The sequence below is a fragment of the Gracilinanus agilis genome, chromosome 4 (assembly GCF_016433145.1).
Source record: "Gracilinanus agilis isolate LMUSP501 chromosome 4, AgileGrace, whole genome shotgun sequence".
Taxonomy (NCBI): Eukaryota; Metazoa; Chordata; class Mammalia; order Didelphimorphia; family Didelphidae; genus Gracilinanus; species Gracilinanus agilis.
In genome coordinates, this window is record NC_058133.1 from 111406911 (window position 1) to 111424509 (window position 17599).

General features: G+C 43.4%; 1 protein-coding gene across 2 annotated transcripts; it reads right to left on the reverse strand.

Moving 5' to 3' along the window:
* Positions 1-796: 796 nt before the first annotated feature.
* Positions 797-16735, reverse strand: PIGR (polymeric immunoglobulin receptor). 2 transcript variants are annotated; one of them, XM_044673615.1, is made up of 11 exons: positions 16696-16735; positions 14959-15303; positions 11898-12560; positions 10625-10951; positions 7403-7717; positions 6086-6098; positions 4476-4589; positions 3479-3600; positions 3219-3347; positions 2547-2605; positions 797-1921 (listed from the first exon to the last, which is right to left on the reverse strand). In XM_044673615.1, the coding sequence occupies exons 1-11, from the start codon at positions 16733-16735 to the stop codon at positions 1823-1825; spliced, it is 2226 nt and encodes a 741-aa protein (XP_044529550.1). In that variant the 3' UTR covers positions 797-1822. The 2 variants fall into 2 exon arrangements, with proteins under 2 accessions (XP_044529550.1, XP_044529549.1); XM_044673614.1 differs by lacking the exon at positions 6086-6098 and having other exon boundaries at positions 4476-4596.
* Positions 16736-17599: the final 864 nt, after the last annotated feature.

Consider the following 17599-nt stretch of genomic DNA (forward strand, 5'->3'; position numbering starts at 1 on the left):
CAAATGGTAAATGAATGAGACCAGATTTGAACCCAGGAAGATAAGTCTTCTTGAGTCCAGGCTTGGCACTTAGCTGCCGTCTTATAGAATAAGAATAAAATAATATCTTCCCCTATTTATGTCACAAAGCAGCAAGACTCATCTTCCTGAATTAAAATCTGACCTCAGACACTGATTAGCTGTGTGACCCTGGGCAAGTCACTTAACTCCATTGGCCTCAATTCCTCATCTGTAAAATGAGTTGAAGAAGGAAATGGTCAACCACTCTAGTATCTTTGCCAAGAAAACCCCAAATGAGGTCATGTAGAGTCAGATAGGACTGAATAGCAACTCATGGGAAACTGAGGCCCAGAGGAAAAATTGTTACAATTATGAATATTTATAAAGGTAAAGGACTTGACTGACTTGGGAATCCTAAAGCATTCAATTCAATAAAATTCAATTGAGCCTCAAGTGAATTGGACCCCAAAGCTGAGTCTTACGAGCCCAAAGTTTGTGTCAGGGCTAAGTTTTAGGAGGAATCAGAACATCCTTGTTCCTTGGCAGCTGGCCATGGAAATTTTGTGCAGGCTCTTTATCAAAGCAGCCCTGAAGAGCAGGTGAGCTAGAGCAAGGGGAATTTGAAGGGGTGGTAAGGTGGGCGTAAGGCCCATCAGGAAGGAGTGGCGTGTTTAGAGTGTCAGTGTGAGAGAGCTCCTTCAGGGCAGGGACTCTTTTTTGCTTCTTTTTGTGTTGGCAGTGCTGGCACTATGGACTGTCAAAGAGATTAGCGTGTAGAGAACAAACCCACCTTAAGTGCAATCCGAACAATGACAATCACAGCATTTAATCAATCAGTGACTTGAGTTAGTGAAGTATCAACTTGCTCCCCAAGGATGCTGCCTTGGGTGACAGAGCTCAAAGAAAAGCCCCAGAGCCATTTATTGAAAATCATCCTCTTCCCCAAAGGAATCAATGACCCTTTCCAACCTGGTTAACCTGTAGCACTAGTGATGTGTGCTTATTCTTCCCTTTGTCCCACTTCCAGGGGAGATAGGATCCTGCTGGAAAGCCCCATAGCATTTCCATTGCCTCTGATTTCACTTTCTCCTTCCCCACTTTCTGTCTACCTCCCATCATCCTTTTCAGTAATGTTATAATGGGGGGAAAAACTGGTTCCAGTTCTGCCATTCACTAGTTTTGTGTTCCTTAGGAAAGCAATTTCTCTTCACTGGACCTCAGTTTCCTTTTCTGTAAAATGTGGTGGGGGTGGGCTGCCCTATCTCTGAGTTCCTTTCTAGCATTAATATTCAAGATTTCTCTGAATCACAACAGAAACCTGAAATGGCTAGAGGTGCCCAGTAAGGTGTTAAGGTTTAACATGTGACTAGCAACCTCCTTCTAAGGAATAGATTGAAGTTTCCACCGGAGAGATGAGCATGGAATGCTGGGGTGACTGGATGATCTTGGATCCCGTTGACTTTTTCAGAAGAGCGGTACAGAGAAATGGGTTGACTCCCAGTCCCTCTCAAAGCAGAGCAATTCCTTCAAGGTCTTACTTCCTCCCTTCCTTACACTGTCTTGGAGGGAACTTGATGGAAATGAAGCTGATGAAGTGCTAGATTCTCTACCTTCTCAGAACAAAAAGGTGAGGAGGGACATTAAGCCATAAACCATGAGTAGGGAACAGATCAGGTCAAGGGAAATTGAGGAGGGCAGATGTGCACACCATGTGGAGCAGAGAGAGTGCTGGATTACTGATAGGCTCAGCGAAGACATGATCCTAGAGATGATGGAGATGATTGAGCCAGAGAAAGAGGCAGGATGCAGACCGAGGGATCTGTTAAGCATCAATGGGGCCATCCAAGGGAATTTCGTTGGCCATGTTGTTAGACTGCAGCAGGAAGGCGGTGTAGGCCATATCTGCCTCTTCCTTGGAAGACTAAAGGAAAGACAAAAGGTTTCAGTTCTTTTTGTGTCAGGGGATGGAGAGAGTGGGGGAGATGGCAGAGTGAAAAGGGCTGAAGTCAGAGCCCGTGCTTGCAAAGTGCATAACCATTCACTACCTTGTCAAGCCCTGACCTCCTTGTTAGCCCCAGAGCATTGTACCCTAATCTGATGAATTGTCAGGTGAGGGGTTGGAGGGAAGAATAGAGACAGAGTGGGGTGGGCTGTCTTGGTGATCAGAACAGAGAAACCCCTAAAAATACCTCCCCTGGTCTCACTACCCTCTTTTGACCCATGAAGTGGAACGGCTCCTGCTTGAAGTTGCATTGAGCATCACCTTTAATCAGGAAAAGCTGCACCACCTGATCACTTGATTTCTATTCTTGGCCTGAATTTTCAGTCTTTTCCTACCTCCTACTCAAAAGGGAAGAGCTAGCAGTAAATGCAGCCCACCTGGTACCCCTCCCTTTCCTTCCTCTCCCCTCCCACGCACATACAGTATCACTTCATTGCCCTCAAAAGCAAGATAAGGCTGTTTGCTTTGAATGCTGGTGGCTTATAACCTCTAGAGGTAGAACTGGAGGTTCTAGCTCATGCCTCGCTACATACTCTCTCCTTACCCTTTTGACTTGCTTAGGTTCTTGGATCTCCTCAGGGTTCTCAGTGGGAGTGATGAATTCTGCAGGAAAAGTAAAGGACCACTTAGGAATTCCCAGAGAAATGGCCAAAATAGAGAAATCTCCCACTCTATTTCCTGTTCTCAACGCCTAATATTCCTGCTCTATTTTAGAGCTGGAAATCTTAGTTTGGAGATCACTAATTCAACCCTCTCATTTTTTAAAACTCTTGCCTTCCCTCTTAGAATCAATATTCTCTATTGGTTCTAAGGCTGAAGAGCAGTAAGGCTAGATAATGGGGGTTAAGTGACTTGCCCAGGGTCTCACAGCTGGGAAGTGTCTGAGACCAGACTTGAAACCAGGACCTCCCAGATCCAGATTGGGATCTCTATTCACTGAGCCACCTAGCTGCCCCCACCCCTCTCATTTTACAGCTGGGGAAATATCCCAAATAGGGTGGACCTCAGTAAGGCTAGGTGACTTGTCAATGGTCATACAAGTACTGTGTGGCAGAATTGGCATTCAAAGCCCAGGGCCACTGGTCCTGAATCCACAATCCCAGGTTGTCTCAGAACCACTCTTTCACATCCTCCCCTCCAGGATCCACCCTCTCCTCCAGGCTCTGTCCTGCCAGAGAGCACACTTCTGAAGACTCCCTTGGGTGGAAGGTCATACCATCTTCCCCTCCTAGAGTAGTCTCCTGAGCAGAAGAGGCTCCCATGTTGTCATTGGCTCCAAACTTCCTGGGATTCTCTAACTCGGACATACTGATGTCAGTTCTGTAGCTTCCAACAGAAATTCGATCTGCCCAAGAAAGAAGAATTAGGTGGAGGGGGTTATGGGGGATTTATGTCTATCTTTGTTGAGTCCTTTATCTCCACTAGTGTGGAAGAGTTTATGGGTTGAGGTATTGGGGACCACCATGGTGAACTCACCACTGAACCTCCGCTGTCGAGCTTTGACTACTCCTAGTGCCAACGCACCCACGACTAACACCAGAGCCACAGGCACCAGGGTGGAGACCAAAACTTTGGAACCTCCACTGTGTTCCTTGGGGCTGGAATGAGAAAGGCAGAGAGAGAATTTGGTGGGGGGTGGAACTGGCAATAGGTGGGAATAGAATGGTGGAAATAGAAGGTGCTCCAAGATGACTGGAAGGCATATTTGAGGTGAGACTTTTATCTCCCTGTGCTTTGATGATCATGATGACCAGATAGGTTCTTAGGGATCACATAGTCCAAATCCCTCACTTTCACAAAAATACTGAAGCCCAGAGAGATGAAGGTCAATCGCACAGGTAGTAATAGCATAGTTGGACATCAAAGCCAGGTCTCTAGACTTATGAGTGCTCTTTCCTTATCCATCCAGCCAAAACTCCAGAGCTCTTATTTTAACTGTGGCCCCCACTTCCTCTGTTGGCTTGGCTTTAATAGAGCTTGTACCATCTCTACATTCGGAATCTCTTCCTTCTCCCACGAATTGAAATGATTCAAAAATTAAAAATTTCCCAGTTAGGGACAGGGTATCAAGAAGGACCTAATTAGGGCTTCTATGCTTTCAGAAAAGGACCTTCTAAAGCAGTGATTTCCAAAGTGGGCACCACTGCCCCCTGATGGGTGCTGCAGTGATCCAGGGGAGCAGTGATGGCCACAGGTGCATTTATCTTTCCTATTAATTGCTATTAAAATTAAAAAAATTAATTTGCAGGGCACTAAGTAATATTTTTTTCTGGAAAGGAAGCAGTAGGCCAAAAAAGTTTGGGAACCACTGCTCTAAAGCAAGGATCAAGACCTTGAGTACAGCTTTAAACTTTTGCATATTCAAGCCAGGAGGCTGAGGAATTCCTCAAGAGATCTTGGTCCCTTCATGACACCCTGCCTAGGACCTGCCCCAGAGTAACCTGCCCTTAGTAAAAAGAGGGGATTTGCTGACCTCTCTGGATCTGGAACAACTTCACTTCCTTTGCTTCTGACATCAGGCTTCACAGCATCCCCACGGGAACGAGCATCTTTGTTTAGCACAGAATTGGCAGGCTGGACAGCATTCCTGGCAGCTGGAGCAGAGCAGAGTTGGTCACATATTACACATTACACAGAAGAGAAAATGGCCATGCTTAGCCTTAAAAGAACCCCAGTGCACATGCAAAATCTATATGAGATTGTTTACTATCTTAGTTTGGTGTGGGGGAGGAAGGAAAGAAGAGAATTCAAGCCTCAAAATTCTTTTTAAAATTTTGGAAACTGTTTTTATGTATAATTGAGGAGAAAATAAAATAAAACAAAAAGGACCCTGGTGAGGAGATCATGAATAGACCTGTGAGAGCACTGGGGATCCAACCTCCTCATTTATTTTTTTTAAACCCTTACCTTCCATCTTAGAATTAATACTACATATTGGTTCTAAGGCAGAAGAGCAATAAGGGTGAGGCAACGGGGGTTAAGTGACTTGCACAGATGACCCAGCTAGGAAGTGTCTGAGGCCGTCTCTAGGCCTTGCTCTCAATCCACTGAGCTACTCAACTGTCCCACCAACCTCCTCATTTTACTGCTAGCAAACAAGGCTAACAGAAGTTAAGGCTACCTTCAGTAGTTCTTTATTGCCTACACGATCAAATACAAACCCCTCAACCTGGCATTTAAGACCTTCCAAGTTGAGTTCCATCCCCTCCTATGTAGTCTTATTTTCTTTTGCTTCTCTTTAGTCATTCTGATATGCTTTACCCAAACCAGATTGCTAACTATGCCCCATCTAACTATGGACTCCTACCCTCTCAACCATTCTAAGAAATCATCTTCTCTACCTAGAACATACTCCTGCCTCATCTTCACTTGTTAAATTCCTCCCTTTCCTTCAAAAACCAGTTTAGGTTTTACCTCTTCTTGGAAGCCTTCCCTGGTTTCCCTCTGGCTAGGCAAGATATTTTAGTGAGAGCTTAGATTTATAGCATGCTTTCAGGTTAGGAAATGCTTTCATATTTGTTACTTCATTTTGATAGAATGTAAACTCCTCAAGGACTTGGAATGGTTTCATTTTTTTTTCTTTTTTTGGAGGTCAATTGGAATTAGAATCCTTTTCAAATTTTCTCAGAGTTCCTGCCTCTTCTCTCGTCCTACCTTGGACCATGCTTCTCTAAGCTCATGTTGGTAGCTTTTGCTTGTTTTTTTAGGGAACTAAAAATCTTTGCATACACAGAGTGTCTTGCACAGGACCTGACACCCAAGACCAGGTACTTAAGAAATGTTTGCTGGATGATTGTAAAATTGATGGTCATATGAGCAACAGTGCTCTCTTCTCAGTCTACCACACTTGCAGGTAGCCTTCAAAGAATTTACACCCAAGTTTGGGAAAAGACACAGCTCAGAAAGCAAGAAACCTATCTGGGGTCCTTGAGGTCCCTCAGTCAATGTTTTGATTAATTAGTGAGACTTGGAGCAGAGGGATCAGGAGTCTAGATCTAGACTTCAAAGGGACCTTGGAGGCCATCTAATCCAACCCCTTCATCTTAAAGATGTGGAAACTGGGACTCAGAGGGGTTAAGTGACTTGCCTGAAAGTTCTGAGGATAACTTTTGCAATTAGACTAAGTGAAAGAAGCTAAATTTGAATCCAGGACCTAGGACTCCAAATCCTTCCATAGAGTGAGTACCATACATGCTGCCACTCTGGGAGAGGAGAAGGGAAGACTCTAGCCAAAGAGGAATAAGAAGCTCCCTCCAGCTTGTTTGAAACTCTATATATTAAGATTTATCTATTATCATCTTCAAAGTCCCTCTAAGTGTCTTCCTATTCACGAGCTGAGACCATCCCTTCAAAGTGGATACAAAACTCTAGGCTGCTGCCCTCTGGTGGTAGTTTGTCAATAAACATGTTCTTAGAACAGCTCCCAAGGAGAGCCTTGCATATGAGAAGAGAGCCTGTGCCTGGGCCAGCCAGCTTCAACTTTCCTCTCCCTGGGATGATTTCAGGGTCATCGGCCAACTGACACACCAGAGACATCAAACCTTAAAGGGCACATTCCTCCCCACCCCCACGCTCCCATGGGAAACGTTCCCATTCATCTCGCACTGTTGACAAAAAGATTTCATAGGGTGGTATAGATTAAGGGTTAAAAGTGTCCTTCAAGGTCTTCTAATTCCAGCCTCCTCATCACACAGATGGGAATATCGAAGTCTAGATAGGAAAAGTGGCTTGCCATATGTCACCCAGCTAATGAATTCTGGGGATAGGATTTGAAGCCATGGCTCCTAATTGCATATGCAGTACTCTTCTCATTATACTGGTGGTCAAGGACCTGGAATGTAGCTGGTGTATCATAAGTGCTGAATGAATGGATGAATGAAAGAACAAAAGAATGAGAGAGAGTGCAGGATGCATAGCATGAGAAAGAGAGAGAAACAGAGTGAGAAGGAAAGGGATAGAGACAGAGAGAGGAAGAGGAGAGAGAGAGGCAGAGACAGAGAAGGGAGAGAGAAAGAAGGAGAGAGAGAAGAGAGAGGAGAGAGAGAGAAAGGAGAGAGAGAGGAGGGAGACAGAGAGAAACAGAGACAGAGAGAGAAGGGAGAGAGAAAGAAGGAGAGAGAGAAGAGAGAGGGGAGAGAGAGGAGAGAGAGAGAGGAAGGAGACAGAGACAGAGACAGAGACAGAGAATGGAGAAAGAAAGGAGGAGAGGGAGAGAGGAGAGAGAGGAGAGAGAGAGGAGGGAGACAGAGACAGAGACAGAGAGAAGAAGAAGAGAGAGAGACAGAGACAGAGAGAGAGAAGGGAGAGACAGAGAGAGAGAGAGCAAGAAGTAAGGTATAGACTCCAGACTAGAATTCAGGAAGTGGCCTGGATGTCTGGATTCTCTTCCACAAGGCTTACCCTCTTCCACGGACACATAGACTGCCGTTGTCTGTCCATAGCGCTGGCCCTGCTTCACCCCACACCAGTACCAGCCTTCATGCTCTCTCTTGACAGAGCTCAGGGTAAGAGAAACAATCTTGCTATTTTGATTGCAGTCCACAAAGGCCAAGCTATTACCCCCATCCTGGGTGGGCAGGGTCTCACACCCATGGTTGTTCCATCTGCACCAGTATTTCTCATAAGAATAAAACTTGCAGGGGAAGTGACAGGAGATGTTAAGGGTCTGCCCCAGCTGGGCAGTGATGTTCTGTGGTGCTATTAAGAGTGGCTGATCTGGGAACAAAGGAGAAAAAGACAAGGTGATTGATGGGGTGGGAAGAGAAAGGGTCTCACGAGGGAGGTCCACACAGAAGTATCTAAGGCTCCTACTGCTCATGACAGAGATAAGACAAAGAGTGCAGCTGAGCATATTGCCTTTCTACTCAATTCCAGTGATGCTCAAGGATCAAACAGAAAATTTTCTTCTTGACTGTTTAAAAAAACAAAAAACCTTTTACCTTCTGTCTTAGAATCAATTCTAAGTATCAGCTCCATGGCAGAAGAGTGATAAGGGCTAGGCAATAGGGATTAAATGACTTGCCCACGGTCACACAGCAAGGAAGTTTCTGAGTCTAAATTTGAATCTAGGACCTTTTGTCACTAAATCTGGCTCTCTATCCACAGAGCCACCTTAGCTTCCCTTTCTGCTTGACTTTGAAACTCCTTCATAACCTCTCTTTCCAAGCTTCTCAATCTGACTACTCTCCATAAATTCTGTAATCACCAGTCCTATAATAGCCAATTTGTCTTGCTAATAGACTTTGATGACTCTGGAAGGGAGAGGAGGCTGATGGCTTTGTGCAGCTCTGCCTCATTTCAATTCAGTTCATGAGCAAGTCAAGACCTTACCCCATGGTCACTGGTCCTCTTCAAAAATGAAGGATGAACAACAAGAACAACAAAACAATCCAATGACACTGACCTTTTCACTATTTCTGAAACACAATGCTCCATCTCCAGACTCCTTGCCTTTTCTTTTCTTATTTTTTTTAAACCTTCACCTTCTGTTTTAGAATCAATACTATATATTGGTTCCAAAGCAGAAGAGTGGCAAGGAGTAGGCAATGGGGGTTAAGTGACTTGCCTAGGGTCACCCAGCTAGGAAGTATCTAAGGCCAGATTTGAAACCTGGACCTTTCACCTCTGGGCCTGGCTCTCAATCCACTGACCCATCTAGCTGCACCTCATTATAACTTTTTAAATAAATACTTATTGACTGACTGACAAGCTAGGCAAGTTATCATTTTAATGCTTTCAGGTTAGGAAATGTTCTCAGATTCATTATTTCATTTCAATAGAACATTCATTCCTCAAGGGTTTGGAACTGTTTCGATTTTTCTTTTTTGGAGGTTACTCTGTGTAAGAACCCAGGTTCCTACTTTTGGCAAAAAAGCAACAGAAAGCCAACTTGAGTTGCCCAGGGGACAGATTACCCCAGTGTTTACAGCATAGTATGTGGCACATAATGCCCTTAAGTTGTTTCAGTCACACCCAACTCTTCATGACCTATTTTGGAGTTTTTTTTGGCAATAATACTGGAGTGTTTTGGCATTTCCTCCTCCAGCTCATTTTGTAAATAAGGAAGCTGATGTTAAACAGGGTCACACAGATTTAGTAAGTGTCTGAGGCTAGATTTGAACTCAGGTCTTCCTGACTTCAGGTCAGGTGCTCTATCCACTCACTGTACTAGCTAGCTGCCTACAGCACACAATAAATTCTTGATAAATTCTCAGACTGAATGATTCTACCTTACTCCAACCCTGTTATGAGGTTTGCCAGAAGGTACTGTTATCCTCATTTTATGAATAAGAAACTGAGGTTCTTTAGGAGTTAAATATCATGCCTAAGCTCACACATCTAATAAGTGGCAGAATCATTATTATTCAGAGGAAAATAATATATTTATATTTCACCTCTTCTCCAGTGATTGTAGATAAAGCCAGTGGACACTAAAAAAATTGATCCAAATCATGTGTGCAATCATACCGAGCCTATTCATGATTGGTGCATTTGAAGGTGCTCTCTTGGCATAGCCTGCGAGATAAACTTTAAGTCATGGACTTAGGGGAAAATTAAATAACATAATAGATAAAACATATAATAGAAAAAAATAAAAGGACTTTGATATTTTAGGGCTATTTGCATCAGTGGGGGGGTACTTCTCAGCTAATAATCAAGTAGGAACCCTTTAAATATTAATAAGTGTTTTTCATTAATTTCTGTGACTAACCCTTCCTCCCAAAAAAACCTCCCCCACCTTATCTAGTGGTTGACCTTCTGGAGATGAGCTTCTGCATTTAACAAACAAGGTTGAACTTTTAATAGCAAACATATGATCCTTCCAGGCTTAACATTCTGGCACTACATTGTGCTGCCTCTCATTATATTACAGATAATACATAAATAATAATGATATTCAAGTATTTTGACTGCTTGGACATCTACAGGTCTTGGGTCTTGTTGGATGGATCCATTGACATCATCAATGGGCTTTCCCTTCTTTTCAATTCTGTTTAGTTTTAAAGTATTGTTTGAGTAAACATTATAACGTCAATTATCAGTTAGCCAGTCAACAAACATTTATTTTAAGGTTCTTCTATGTACCAAGCTCCATGCAAAGCCCTAGAGATATATAGAAAAAACAGCCCTGATCTTAAAGAGCTCACATTCTAATAGGGATGTGTAGACAAGACATCTACAGGATATATTGAAGATTATCAACAGAGGAAAGGCACTGGCATTAATAGGGATGAGGAAAAGCTTCTTGCAGAAGGAATCTGGGAAGATGTTCTCTGCTGGGTTAGAGGGTACTTAGGCATTGAGCCTAAAAGTATGGGAGAAGGCTGTCTCTTAGAGTGTATAGTGACATTTCCTAGAACATTCTACTACCACCAGCCCCCACCCTGGATAATTTTCTGCCATGGAATTGAGGGGAAGAGACCTTAATATGAATTATTTTAAAACCCTTTCTTTACATCTTAGAACCAATGCTACATATTGGTTCCAAAGCAGAAGAGCAGTAAGGGCTAGGCAATGGTGGTTAAGTGACTTGTCCAGGGTCACACAGCTAGGAAATGTCTGAATCCAGATTTGAACCCAGGACCTCTCATCTCCAGACCTGGCCCTTGCCCTAGCTCTTACCTTCAGTGATTTCAATCTTCACAGTAGATTTCCTGTTGTGCTCTCCATTGCTGAGACACCAGTAGTGGCCTGCATCTTTAGGGGTCAGCTGGTTGAGTAAAACAGTGAAGGTACCACTTTCTGGATGGTCAAACAGAGCCACTCTTCCCTCATAGGTCTCATTCACCATCCCTGAACTGTCTACGAGCTTAGTGCAGCGGCTGCTGTCCTTCCATTTGCACCAGTACTTCAGAGTGACGTTCTCTTTGGGGTTGTAGTGGCAGGTTACTGACACGGAGCCCCCAGATGGGCCTTTCACCACCAGAGGGCTCTGGGGGACAGTGGTCTCTGAAAGTACAGACAGAGGTTGACTGGAGGATCTCAGCATGGTCATAATCTTGCATGAACCTAGAGCTTTTCTTCCTGTGATCTTAGCTGGCATGGTTAGTGTTCTCCCTCGGTTTCCATTGTTTTTCCCTACCAAGCAGAATGAGAACTGGAACAACCACTCCTAGCCCCATTTAACAGAGGATAGAACCAAAGTTGCCCAAAATGGTTGGAGAAGCCAGCACTTACCATCTTAACAAATGTCCTGGGCATTTTCCTTCCCCTTCCACACACCATACCCAGATATAGAGGCATTTAAAAGTCATAAAATATTGTTATTATTAAGAAGAAAGAATCTTGACTGAGAGGGATGAGAGATATTAAAACTAATCCAGAGAGATAGTCAACTTCCTTGGAGAAGTATAGGAGTTAAGATAAGCCTACTTTCTTCACCTCCACCCACAATCTCATTCTTCTCTATTATCCTATCACCCTATACAGAAGTGTACAGGAGAGGAAGACATAGTCTGTTTTAGAAAGTAGGGAGAGAAACAAGGAAGGCTTCGCTGGTCTCCGTTATGGTTCTAGAATTTTCAGATTCATCCTTTTGATGTTTTCTGACTATGGGAATGGGGGGGAACCTGGACCACTGAGATCCCCGTAATTTACAAGGAATGTTTTTGTCGGTGGTTTTCCTCTATTTTCAAAATTTTTACCACAACTTTGAAGGAGTACCGAAACAGGAAGGCTGAAATCTTCTCTTGGCATCCCTCTTATCCAATCATTTGTGGTGGGGTTATTAAATAGAAAAAAGGGAGAGGCCCTTGACTGGAAGGCCCTGAAGCCAGGGCCCAAACCTGCTATGTCTTGGGTCCTGGAAATTCCAGACACTAGAGCATGGAAGGCTGAGGAGAATTATTATTTGTCTGGCCTCTTTCCCCTCTGCCTCAACTCTCCCATGTCTCACCTTCAGAGACAAAGAGCTGTAGAGCTCGGACCTGTAGAGCATCTTCAGATGGCTGACCATTTTTCTGAGCACCACAGTGGTAAAGACCTGCATCCTCTTTTCTCACTTGAGTGAGCATGATGGTAAAAGATCCAGGCTCCTCTGTAGGGTTGAATAGGATCCTTCCATGAGTGGCATCATTTATAAATCCCTTGCTGTTGAGGACCAAGTCGCAGGTCTCATCTGCCCTCACCCGGCATAGAAACTTGGGCAAGTTGGCCACCGTGCTTCCCAGGGCACAACTCAAGATCACTGACCCCCTTTGCTCAGCATAAAACAGTTCGGGTTCAAGCTTCAGCAATTGTATGACAAAAATCTTCTGGATCCCAGTGGTACTGTCTTCCCCGACCCCACAGATATACATCCCAACATCTCGTCTCTGGATCTCACTGATGATGACCACGAAGACTTTACTGGTAGTGCCACCGATCCTAAAGCGGACTCTTCCTGTGTAGTCAGGGCCCACTTGGTTCTGGGAATCAATGACCAGTTCACAGTTCTCACCATCCTTCTTGCATAAGAATTTCTTGTCCTGTAAGTTCTGTTGCTGGAAAGGGCAGTTGATGGACACTGTTTTACCTACTTCCGTGACAATGACCTCAGTGTTGTCAGGGAGATCAGGACCTGTAGGATAGAATGGGAATGGGACCCGGGAAGAATAAGAGAATAATATAATAATAATAAGTGCCCAACAAAATCCTGCTACCAATCTTTTCCTCACTTCCCCAAAGAATCATAGAATTTGAGAGTGGGAAAGAACTTCAGAGATCATCTAGTCTAACTCTTACCCAAAGCATTACTTTCCCCTACTACATCTCAGTAAACCTATGGCTCGGGACGTCCAGTGACTGGGAACTCTAGTCTTTCCCTAGCTGCTGACTCTTTTTTTGTACTGCCTCTTCAAAAAACCCAACAAACATACTGACCTATACTTACCTATCTTTTTCTTTTTTCAAATCTTTAATCTTAGAACCCATGCTGTGTATTGGTTCTAAGGCAAAAGAGTGGTAAGGGCTATGCAGGGGGATTTAAGTGACTTGCCCAGGGTCACCCAGCTAGGAAGTATCTGAGGTCAGATTTGAATCTGGGACCTCCTCTCTCCAAGCCTGGCTTTCTATCCACTGAGCCACTTCGCTGCCCTGGGCTTCCTTAGCCTTAAAAAGTTTTCATCTGACTTTTCCATCTCCTCAAATTATTGTTTTAAATATTTCCTACAAAAAAGTTGTCTTCACTTATTAATTCAACTTGTCCCCCATTCATTCACCCTTCAACCCCTAGCAGTCTGGCTTCTGATCCCACTACTCTATAGAAAGTACTGTTTCAAAGTACTGTTTCAGACTCTTACCACTGCTAAATAGAATCCCAAGATTTAGACCAGAAGGGGTCCTAAGAGGCTATCTAGTTGAACCCCATCGTTTTACAGGTAAAGAGCCTGAGAGTCAAAGGCAAAGTGATTCACCAAAGTCACCCTGGTAGAACTGAAATTCTAACCTACCCCTTTTGATTCTAATCCCAATATTCTTTCTTTAAAGAGAATCTTCTGTCTTAGAATCAATACTATGTATTGGTTCCAAGGCAGTAGAGCAGTAAGGGCTAGGCAATGGGGGCTAAATGACTTGCCCAGGGTCACACAGGTAGGAAGTATCTGAGGTCAGATGTGAATCCAGGACCTTTCATCTCCAGGCCTTGCTCTTTATTTCCATTGAGCCACCTTGCTGCCCCACCTCCCATATTCTTTCCATAACACTCTTAAGTACTTGTGCAGCTGAAATTTGAGCCCATGTGGAAGATATTTATATTTATGAGTTGTCATCTTATTAGCTTCAACTACTATTCTAGTTTGTTGAGATGAGTTGGGGCCATTGAGGAATCCTCCTATCAATCAACATATTAACCATCTCTCTCAGCTTCATATTACCCATAAATCCAGTTAATATATAGCTGGTAGCTGGGAGGGATAACATAACCTTCTCTAGACTATACTGTAACCAGGCCTAGCCTAAAAAATTGTTTGCACATTGGGCAGATCCCAAGTCCGATTCTAAAATAGGGAACGTTTGTCTTTGAGCCTCCTGTAACCTTTCTTCCAGGTCCTTCACCTCCTCAGACTTCTTATAATATCCTCAGCCTGTCCAAAACCTTGTGTTGGAGCATTCTAGCTTAATTTGCCCTCTGTAGCAATGTTCTGAGCTCCAGTCTTTCCTCCCACCATCCCGATCCAAACTGTCCTATTTTGTACCCTACCATTCGCCTCCTTGATCTCTACTTGGGAACCAATAAATGCTGATGAGTGATCATGTGAACTATATGACAAGTGAAATTTACTAGGGTCTTCTGGACATACTAGACCTTAAGGAGAAATGTTAAGGAAAAAGTTTAGCCCCTTTCTTGAAGTCTCACAGACAATTAGAATGGAAATTCACAGTGGTACTGTGGTTTCAGACTTATTAAGCTCCTACATCATGATGAGTTTGGGAATATAAATATTCTTGTTCCCTCTTTACAGATGAGGTCACTGAGGCTTTGAGAGATAAAGACCTGCACAGTATCAGAGCCAAATCCTTTGACTTAAGTGATAGAGGTTCTCTCATTATTTCATGATGCCTTCATAAGACAAGAACAAAGCTCATAGAGCCCTGATGTTCCCAGCCATAGAGGCTTTGGGAAATCAAAAGGAGAGATATACTATTCTAAATTATTTCAAACCAATGAGACTGTGCATTATTAGTCTCATGGGTTTGAAAGAAAACTAGAGAGGCTATTTTGTCCATCCCTTTGTGTCTAGGCAGGATCACACCTGACCCACCCTCTGCCCTTTTTTTTTTTTTTTTTTTTTTTTTTTTTTTTTTTTTTTTTAGAGATCTCTTTGAAAGAAGATTCGAGAGCTATTCTGGGGAAAACATCCATGATAGTGTCTTACGTACCTCATTCTCTGAAAGTGCTTACTTGTTTTTCACCTAAATTTATCCTATAAATTAGTTCCCTAGTGCTCTGACCCAGAAGCAGAAATCTTGGTGCTTACCCTGCCCCACCTCCAAGGTGATGTCAAAGGACAAACCCCGACTACTTATGCCCACACCACACTTGTAGAGTCCAGAGTCCTCCGGTACCAGTTGTGAAATCTGTATTAAAAAGGTGCCGTTCATTGGGAAATTGGTGAGATTAGCTCTCCCAGTAAATCTCTCCGAGACAAAACCATTTGAGGAGACTATGGTTTCACAGGAGCCCCTTGAATTCCGAAGACAGAAATATTTGCGGTCATGCTTATTGACTGAAGTCGGTGGATAGAAGCACTGGATGGAGACAGACCCGCCTTGTGCCCCAATCACCTCTTTAGGGCCAAATATTGGACTCTTCATAGAAACCACTGTGGGGAAAAGGGAAAGGACCATGAAATGTGAGGTCTAAGTCTGGTGGCTGTCCCCAGAGATCAAACCAAAATACCTTCCAGAAGAATGAGAAGCAAACTTTAATTTTTCATGAATATATAATCCATAGACTATACCAGCCTATACTCATGTGAAATGATTAACTACAGTTGTCAAAAATAAGACTAGCACCCTTTGAATGCATCATGTTTTAACTTTTCCCAGCCCTCCATTCTTTATTATTGCATTTTATCCTTAGAAAATCATTGTCTCCTAGATAAGGCAGGTTATCCCCATTTCATAGATGAATACAATGAGACCCCTAAAGAACAACTAATTCACCAGGATTACAAAGGTGGTAGAATTAGAACTCTTGTCTCATAGAATTCCCCACTCTCTTCAAGACTCAGCTCAAGCACCACCTTCTACATGAAATCTTTCCTTTGGTTTTTATGCTATTTTTATTTTCAGTTCCAAATTCTCTCTCTCCCTCTTCTCTCTTTCCTACCCATTGTGAAAGCAAGAGACAGGATACCCATTTTACCATTTATGATATGAAGTCATACAATACATATTTCCACATTGGCCTACATGAGATTTGCCTCCCGTTGCTAAATATTCGTTCTCTTGCAACCTCTCTTGATTTAACTATGTACTTATTGCATCTATATTTATATACTTATATGCTAACTTCTCTGATAGAATATAATTTTCTTTTCTTTTCTCTTAATAACCCTTATCTTCCATCTTAGAATCAATACTGTGTATTAGTTCCAAGGCAGAAGAGAGGAAAGGGCTAGGCAATGGGGGTTAAGTGATTTGGCCACAGTCACACCAGCTAGGAAGTGTGTGAGGCCCCATTCGGACCCAGGACTTCTCATCTCCAGGCCTGGCTCTAAATCCACTGAGCCCCCTGGCTGCCCTCAGAATAGAATCTTCTTGAGAGCTGAGATTGTTTTATTTTCTGTCTTTGTGTCCACGGCACAGGGCCTGACAAGGAGTAATTGTGTAATAAATCATTGTTAACTGACTACTAGCTAGCCTAGTCTCCTAACTCCCAGCTAGGCCCCTTCTCTAGACTCAGTGGCTTTGGAACTCAGTGATTTGGGTCTCTGTTGTGTACCAGAGGACTCTGCTCTGCAGCCCTACATGCCCATTTCCACTCCTCACTCCCCATCTCACACCCTCTAAAGAACTTTGTGAATGCCATGATTTCTTTATGTAATATCCAGCCCAGGTATGACATTCATGACACAAGGAGAGGATAAAAGTGGCTTTTCTATATCTCCCCAATATGGCAGATCAGTGATTTGACATGAAGCGTCCAATTTCAAGGTTGGAAGGGAAGTATGTCCAGGACAAGGGGGTAGGGAGAGCCTCCCTATACTCACCAGGGAGGAGAGCAAGCAGGCAGGCAAAGAAGAAAGCCATTGCAGCTGCCACTGAGATTTCACTTTTCACCTGGAACCTGGAAGACAATTGTTCCAAGAATAGGAAATGTTCTTGGTTCTAAAGATCTCTGTGGAAGGAATGAGGGTTTTGGAGGATGTCAGGCGTATTTCTGGGGTAACATACTTATTTCCTTCCAGAACCTCCACTTAAGGAGGGCTCCCATGCCAGTCCTCTCTTCCTTCTCCCTCTCCCCCACTCTGTTTCAACTTCTTTTTATATATACTGACTTCCCTCATTAGATTGTAAGTTCTCTAAAGACAGAGGCTCTCTTTCCTTTTTCTTATTTGTATCCCCAGTATATAGCACAGTGACTGGCATGTAGTAGGTACTTAATAAATGTTTATTGATTGTTACAAAGAACTTCAGATTTTTGTATCACCTTTTTCATGGAGGTTTCAAATCACTTTATATAACATATTTGGGTTGCTATTTAATTATCTGGATTTTTGTTGTTTGGTCGTTTTGATATGGGGGTACAGGCTTCCCCTAGACACCCTAACACCCCAGATTGTAGGCCAAGTCAGAGAATACATAAAAGACTCATTTTTCTTTGCATTCCTATGGTGTTAAGGGAAGGTGACTTTGAGCCCCTCTGGCCTCTCCCTTCATTCTTTTTTTTTTTTAAACCCTTAACTTCTGCGTATTGGCTCCTAGGTGGAAGAGTGGTAAGGGTGGGCAATGGGGGTCAAATGACTTACCTAGGGCCACACAGCTGGGAAGTGTCTGAGGCCAGTTTTGAACCTAGGACCTCCCATCTCTAGGCCTGGCTCTCAATCCACTGAGCTACCCAGCTGCCCCCCAGAAGTTCTTTCTTCTTCTTCTTCTTCTTCCCTTCATTCTTGA